The sequence below is a fragment of the Hibiscus syriacus genome, unplaced genomic scaffold (assembly GCF_006381635.1).
Source record: "Hibiscus syriacus cultivar Baekdansim isolate YM2019G1 unplaced genomic scaffold, ASM638163v2 tig00110053_pilon, whole genome shotgun sequence".
NCBI lineage: Eukaryota > Viridiplantae > Streptophyta > Magnoliopsida > Malvales > Malvaceae > Hibiscus > Hibiscus syriacus.
The window spans coordinates 379,205-387,197 of NW_024062577.1; the positions used below are offsets into that span (position 1 = coordinate 379,205).

The 7,993-nt window shown below is 38.7% G+C and overlaps 2 protein-coding genes across 2 annotated transcripts; one reads left to right on the top strand and one right to left on the bottom strand.

The window, feature by feature from the left end:
* The first annotated feature begins 1,094 nt into the window (after nt 1-1,094).
* Nucleotides 1,095-3,066, top strand: LOC120214150 (probable pectate lyase 4). The gene is given in 6 exon segments (XM_039212117.1): nt 1,095-1,415; nt 1,686-2,037; nt 2,120-2,278; nt 2,280-2,325; nt 2,414-2,481; nt 2,749-3,066. Coding segments are annotated over 6 exon segments (792 nt in total). The 5' UTR covers nt 1,095-1,285; the 3' UTR covers nt 2,786-3,066.
* A 94-nt stretch (nt 3,067-3,160) lies between these two features.
* Nucleotides 3,161-7,582, bottom strand: LOC120214149. Its single transcript, XM_039212116.1, has 5 exons — nt 7,120-7,582; nt 6,669-6,757; nt 4,456-6,427; nt 4,018-4,195; nt 3,161-3,905 (listed from the first exon to the last, which is right to left on the bottom strand). The coding sequence occupies exons 3-5, from the start codon at nt 6,349-6,351 to the stop codon at nt 3,289-3,291; spliced, it is 2,691 nt and encodes an 896-aa protein (XP_039068047.1). The 5' UTR covers nt 6,352-6,427; nt 6,669-6,757; nt 7,120-7,582; the 3' UTR covers nt 3,161-3,288.
* Nucleotides 7,583-7,993: the final 411 nt, after the last annotated feature.

Consider the following 7,993-nt stretch of genomic DNA (forward strand, 5'->3'; position numbering starts at 1 on the left):
ATGGGTAAAGGCATATATTGTAAAACACCATGAACATTATCCCATGACCCTCCAAAACACAAATCTATCCAAACATGATCAGATGATTTCATGGTTGTAAATTAATTTACTAAACAGACGAGCTGCGAAACTAAAACCTGTTGCCGGATTGGGAAGGATGTCGTTGGATATAGGAACGGATGTCGCCGGAGAGAGTGATAGATGGAGATGGAATGAGTTGCGATTTAGGGATTTAGTTTATGATTTCAGTGTTATATACCCAAAATTTCAGTGTTGTGATTTACAGATTCTCGTTGCGATTTACGGATTATCGTTGCGATTTACGGATACGCGTTGCGATTTACGGATTATCGTTGCGATTTACGGATACGCGTTGCGATTTACGGATACGCATTGCGATTTACGGATACGCGTTGCGATTTACGGATACACGTTGCGATTTACGGATACGCGTTGCGATTTTATGTATTATCGTTGCGATTTACGGATACGCGTTGCGATATACGGATACGCATTGCGATTTACCCATACGCGTTGCGATTTTACGGATACACGTTGCGATTTACGGATACGCGTTGCGATTTATGTGTTCGCGTTGCGATTTTCATATTCGCGTTGCGATTATTGAAAATCGCAATGCGAATTTGTACTATCGCATCGCGATTTTCAAGAATCGCGTTGCGATTTTGGAAACTGATTTGCGATTCTGGGGATCGCGTTGCGATTTTTATTTCGCGTTGCGATTTTGTTGGTCATTTTGGCAAATCCAAAAAAAGTTGGTTAAAATCGTATATTATAACTTTTTTTTGGTCACTGAGGCGATTTTCTCTTTAATATTTTAACGGTGAGATACTAAAATAAAACAAAAATTAAATTTTAGATATAATTTTAAAAAAATTAAAAATTTAAATACTAAAACGAATTAAAACTGATAATTTAAGTATTATATACCTATACCTAAAATCAAATGCAAAAAAATCCTCTGCCAGGTGTAAGCAAACGCTTTTAGGACGAACAATCATAAGGAACCCAAAATCATTTGTCAGCAAAAACCACTGTTTGCACTTTGCATCACAGAATTTAGCCAGTCAATCTCTTCTACGTAACAAAGCTCTTCCATTGCAAAAAAAAAAAAAAAAAATCAATTCCCTAAACGTTTTTCAGCTGTTACGACCATTAATGGGAAACGCTCACGGCCACCGCAAACACCGCAATGACCACCATCATCCAACAACTCCCACCCCTCCTTACTATATATCTCCCCAACTGAAAGCCCCAACCCCACATGGCTCACTCTTTGCCTTATGTTCATGTCGACTCTACTCTTCGAGCTCTCGCCGGCCAAGCTGAGGGCTTTGGCCGCTTTTCCATTGGTGGCCTGCAAGGTTCTCTCTACCATGTCACCACTTTAGCAGGTCTAACTCCCTCTCCTTTCTATTTCATTTGCCATGTTGAAAAGATGCTTCTTTTTTTTAAGAAAAAGTAGATCTTTTTTTGTGGGTGGGTTTCCTTTTTAGAACCCCATTAAAGCTTGAACTTTTTGAATTCCTTAATTTAAGTTAAATTGATGGCTAGGTTACAAATTTCGAATCGATCGTCTGAATAGAACATCATGTATTGAAATTGGGTGTGGATAGTTTAGTTACTTGAATAAAACTAGGAGTGATTTTGATTGGTGATTGTAGATGATGAACCGGGATCGTTGCGCGATGGTTGTCGTCGAAAAGAGCCCCTTTGGATCGTTTTCGAATTTTCCGGAACCATTCATCTTTCGTCTTACTTGAGTGCATCATCGTATAAGATCATCGATGGACGTGGCCAACAGATAAAACTCACCGGCAAAGGTCTGAGGCTGAAGGAGTGTGAACATGTTATCGTGTGCAATTTGGAGTTTGAAGGTGGTAGAGGTCCGGATGTTGATGGGATCCAAATAAAACCCAACTCCAAGCACATTTGGATAGACCGTTGCAGCCTTCGTGATTATGACGATGGATTGATCGACATCACCCGAGGAAGCACCGATATTACTGTTTCCAGATGAGGTTTATCATTTCCGGGAAAGTATCTGCTGTTGGGAAGGTTAAAACTTACATTAAACGATCGTTAACTTGGTTCTCAGGTGTCACTTCTCACAGCACGACAAGACAATGCTAATCGGAGCAGACCCGTCTCATATTGGTGATAGGTGTATCCGGATAACTATTCACCACTGCTTTTTTGATGGAACTCGGCAACACCATCCTCGTGTTAGATACGGGAAGGTACATTTGTACAATAACTAGAAAATAGGGCATTTATGCTGTTTGTGCCAGTGTGGAATCACAGGTGATTATTCTCTTATGCGTAAACTTTCTTCCAAAAATTCACTGTTTATGGAGAAAGATAACGGTTTTAATTTACTACATGAAATCAGATATACTCTCAGTGCAATATATACGAAGCAGGGCAGAAGAAGGTGGCTTTAAAGTATCTTCACGAAAGGTGATTTGCTTCTTTACTAGTGTTTTGACCTCACTTGATAAAGAGAAGTCATTTTGCATGATTTTATATTGAGCAAACATTTATGCAAGGATGAAGAAGAAAAATGTTTACTTTGCTTGTTCCCTTAAGTCTTACTTTGGAAGCCATGTTTGCCATTCCCTTCGGTTGAGGAGCTATAAACTATCTTCCATATATCTTCTGTTGATCTTCGAACCGTTGATGCAATGGCATGTAGTCATTGAAACTGTCGATGTATTGGTGATACAGGCTGCCGACAAGGATGATGCTTGCACCGGCTGCATAAGGTCAGAAGGGGATTTTATATCAGGAACCCAAGCAGGGTTGATGACTGAGAATGTTATGTCTGACGTGTTTCATCCAAGTGAATACTACCTTACATGGACAGTGCAACCCGCTACAGAAGCTCTTAAACATGTCGTAAAGCACTGTACCGGATGGCAGTCTGTTCCTCGACCTGCTGAAGCAGCCTCGTAGCTGCACTCTTTTATGATACCTACTGCAATTATTGTTGCACTGCGTAAATAGAACTCATGATATATTTCTTTACAAACATTAGACATAATCTAACTTCAATTCGATATTGTGTTGCAATTAACCGTCGTCTTGCTGAAAACAACGCTCTTTCATCGGAATATGGCTCGTACAACATAAATTGTTATTACATATATAAATATAGTACTTTTTTATTGACACTCAAGGTTTTGATAATTTTTGCTGGTGAAAATTTAGAACTTATTGATACAGACATGAAATGACACCATTTCATAAGTTTCGTATATAAGTTTCCTAAACCAAAAGTGCCATAGACTCGGATACTATTTCATCTACCAACAATCTTTCGATTCCCCGGCCTATTTTATCGATATCTGCACTCAAGTCTAACCATTGAAATTCCCCTGCAAACACCATCTCTCCATCCATGTGAGGTTTCTTGTTTTGGCTTGCTAGTAACTTGAGCAGGCTATCTTCAAGGTCTTCGGTGTCACATTTCGGAATAGTAATTTTCCTTCTAGATATCATCCAGGGCTGGTCTTTATATTGTTGATAGATTTCCAGAATTTTTGAATTAATCCTATCAAACATCAATTTCCTTTCAGCCCTTGACCAAGAGTTTACGTGACAATATTTTTTCTCGAGTTCTTCGAATACGAGTGGGTTCATTGGGCATTCTGGAGAATGCCATGCTGCTAAGAAGGTATCCAGTTCAGCTTGACCAATTCCAGAATCAACCAAGACATCAACTATGTATATGGAATCGAAATTCTCTTCGGCATTTGGTCTCCCATTGTCCTCTATAAACCCAACAGATACTTCATTGCAATCATCATCACTTGAAAGAAGTATAGTTCCCTCTTCATATGCCTCGGATTCTAGTTTTAGTTGTCGAAGTTGGATCCGAAGCTCTGAAAGCATAAACACTCGTAAAAAAAGAGTGGAAGCTAAATATAAAAGTAAAGAGACTAAAACAGCCATTTACCTAAATATAAAAGTAAAGAGACTAAAACTGCCATTTACCGTGAAGATCGGCACTAATACTGTCAAAGCATTCGGAACCAGATGACACATCATCTGCAAATGGAGCTTCTATAACCGAGACTGGACTAGGTTGCTCTGCTTCCTTAGAGCTTGCTAGAGATAGTTCCGATACAGGGCAATGCGGTGTGGTTTGCTCTAATGGTCCCTCAGATGGTTCCTGGAGATTATCACAAGAGAGACTCGTATGTCAGAGTAGAGAAATATCTCCTTAGAATTTCTTATAATCTATAATTCTATATAATATATAGATCTTTGAGATACAAAATTTTGCTAGAAAGGCCAAAGGCTGCCCAAGGTATTTGGTTTGTCAAATAGAGCAAATAACTAACAGTATGCAACACCATGGGCAACATCAAAGAATATATTCACAAAATAGGATATTGCCAAACTAAAACACAGTTTGAACGAAAGAAATACCAGGAAGTCCAAATTATCTAGGTCACGAGTAGAAGCAACAGCAGCATTTGATGAAGCAGGAGCCGATAATTCCATGCGAGAACATTCAGAAAGCACAGAATTATTCAGATCATTGACATCCACTTCATTTTCAAGAACTGAACTTGAATCGACAATAGTACCAACAGAATCCCCTGAGACCATAGGTATCTGTTCAGATTGCTTATTTTGTTTTACTTGATATGGGGCGATATCAGAATCTTGTTGAATGTCACTATAGTCCTTATCACAGTGACTGCCACCCAGAAATTGGGACGTCTTAACACATGATCTTTGGTTGCTAGGTAATGAAGCTTCCTTCTGGTTAAAATTTCCTTTTACTGCCTTGTTTCTATCCCACTTGAAACCCTCTTTCAGAATCACATGCTTGTCTCTGAGAAGACTTTCGTGACGAGTGCTTATTCTAGGACTTCCAAAGTCGGTAGATGAAGCAGGAAGAGATCGTGATCTTGAAAGATTACCATCCTTCCAAACATCCCTACTGCTAATGCCTAAAGGTTCATTCCAAACTGCAGGCTCAACACGATGACGAACCTCATTGCATCGTTCCACATCAACCAGACCAGTAGAATTTGCAGGAACACCTTCCCTATCTGAAGTGGCAAGCATTTCACCCAGTGTGCTGCCCCTGCTGACCATGTGCAGCTCTTGAGACTTGTGTGTTAATTTCCACCTCTCAGACAATCTCTTCTTGGCCTCTCTACTGACTGATGATTCACTAGAAAGGGATGATGACCTCCTATGTTGCTTATTCCGGTCAATGTTATCTCTGTAGGACACCGTTGTTACATCTGAATCATTTGCAGATTCAGATCCAGATACATCATATGAGCTCTCATCCGCTGCATATCCTCTCAACAAGGAGGTCGGAATTGTCATTGAGCTATTTTGAAAGCTATTTTTCATTTTCCTAGTAATTTCCTTGGCCATTTCCCTAGAGTCTCTAGAATTATACCTCGAAAACTCAGTATCTTGATGAACCTTATTCTTCCCCCGCATTTCTGCCTCCTTATTTTGGACAACCAAAATTTCCGAGTGTCTTGTGCACTTGGATGGAAAATGACGAGGAGAACGAGGTGATGAAACAGTTCTGGAAGAGTTCTGTATCTTCCCAAGATTTGGTTTCAAGACAACAATTCTTGTGGGTACAATAGCTGACCCATTTTTCTCTTCTAATTGAAATGTAGGTGACTTGGGGGCACTGTGAGCAGCAAATCTCCCATGAATGTGACTTAGACAATCTTCTTGATGGCCCTGAGGAGATTTAAAGTGGCACTTTGTCCGAGTTTCTCTCCCATTTTTGTGTGCTAGGATACCGTTCTCATTATTCAGAGTGCGTGATGAATTCATGGCTGATACTCGACCACAATGGGACCGGGGTAGCACACCTTGCAAATCATGTAAGTGCTTCGTAAATAATGAATCTGGTTGTTGAAAGAATTTCAGCAGAAGATCTGTGTTGGAGTCTAACACCTCGAGGGTATCATTGAATTCCTCAGAATCTTGAAGCCTTTCGTCAGTTGAAAGACGTTTAGCCTCCATAAACTTCTGTCGAATAAAGGCTACCTCAGCATCAGAAAGGTTTGAGTTTGCAGTTCCTTGTGAAGAGTAAGCAGCACTCTCCATTTTTACTGCATCCAAAACTTCAAAAACATCTTTGAATTCCTGCTCGTCCTTAGAACTTTTCCTAGAAGATTTCCTGCCATTGAATGTACTACCCTTTTGAACTTTCTCGTGGCTACTCTCAGTTCCTTTTCGCCGCCTGTGGCTAGGCTGCTGAGGCGGCAGTCCATCAAGGCCCATCAATCTTGCAATAACACTAGGCGGTCGTCTCCGAGATTCGTTTTCTTCAGACATCTCGGGCGCTAACAACTTCTTCAATGGGGTGGCAATTGATTGTTTTTGAAGATGTAGAAGTGAACTCAAACGTTAACTGCAACAACCAGAAACAATTGATTAATATAACAACTATTACCTCATGAATAAAAATTAGTTGACCCTATTCCGATATGTAATGGGGGTAAGGGGAGGTTTCCGTGGAGACCCCGGCAGTCAGAATTATGAATTAACTCATGAATCATTTCATATAAAAAATAAAAAATACAGGAGAATCTAGAGCAAGAAACGTGGATAAATTTTATCATATGAAACAATAATGGAAAAATATAGCATACCTGATCTTCGTCTGTAGTAGCACTACTGCAAGATCCAGAATCAGATGCCGATTTTGGAAAATGTCTCTGTTTTTGAAGATTCATGTTTCCTGGAAATAAATCCTTATAAAATTATTAGGATAGTTGTTCCATAAACAGAAGGGCAGACTAAAAATGTCTTAGAACATGAAAACTCATCAAATTAACAGAACGGGGGAAAATGGTACGAATTATTATAATAAAACGCAAGCTAAAAATCTTACATTTAACAGAAGAATAATGAAGAAAGTATTGCAAGATAAATTAGCAATGGAAAAGCACATGTGGAATTTTTATATATTAAAACAAAACGAAACAAAAATTCAAGAAGCAAAAGAAGAATCATTCTGCCTCGGATTCCTTAACGGCAAAAACAAGCGAAGAAAACACTCAAAATTACGTCAAAAAGAGAAAAATGAAGAGAGAATCGAACCTCTGAATGAAGAAGGTGCAGTTGAAGGAAGCAAGTCCATTAAGGTCTGGTCAGAAGAGAAGCTCGAAATCTTAGGCCTCCGTTGCCCCAATATCTCCATTTTCACTCAAACTAACAAAAGAAGAAAGAAACAGGTATTTCGAAGAAATCCAGATAGAAAATCCCCGAAGAAAAATAAAAGAAAAAGGATCCCAAGAAGAACTCATAAACCAAAAATGTTCAGATCTTTGAACAAAACAAAAAAGATACTCTCGAAAAGTTTTATTTCTGAAGAAGGAGAAGAAGAAGATATAAGAAATGTGTTAGCTGAGGTGGTTAAAATGGGAGATCGTGACAACAGCGGCTGTAATAATGACGGAAGTGGCGGAGGTGGTCCGTTAGAACCGTCGAAAACGGGGAAGAGAGCGTGTGAGAGAAGGAAGAAAACAAAGTTAAAATTTTTTGAACATTCAAATACCTGATTGAAAGACAGACTGACAGAGGGAGAGGGGCAAAGTGCCGCTTTTACCCCGAACTATATTCTCCACGTGTCAGTGTTTTTATCGCCACGTTTTGTGTTCTAATTGGTTTTGAGTTTGAGAAAAATTAAGCATCTTTCAATTCTTTGGTTACTTTATATTAATTGTTTTAATAAAATTATGGGAAAACTATACAATTATTATCTAAATTATTAGTTTTATTCTATTTTGGTACTCAACTTTACCTTTTCTTCAAAATTATGCATAATATTTAGTTTAAGATTCAATTTGGTACTGTCATCAAAAAATTTAATAAAACTATTGATGTGACATTTTTTCAATAATGACATGACATTATCTTATTATGATACGTCAACATCATCGTTAAGTTTTTAATTATAAGGGTATCAAAATGA

Coding starts and splice junctions, on each gene's coding strand:
- LOC120214149 (XM_039212116.1), bottom strand. CDS start 6,351: ATGTCTGAAGAAAACGAATCTCGGAGACGACCGCCTAGTGTTATTGCA. Junction 4,196..4,455: donor TAGATAATTTGGACTTCCTG/GTATTTCTTTCG, acceptor GATAATCTCCAG/GAACCATCTGAGGGACCATT. Junction 3,906..4,017: donor TATTAGTGCCGATCTTCACG/GTAAATGGCAGT, acceptor TTATGCTTTCAG/AGCTTCGGATCCAACTTCGA.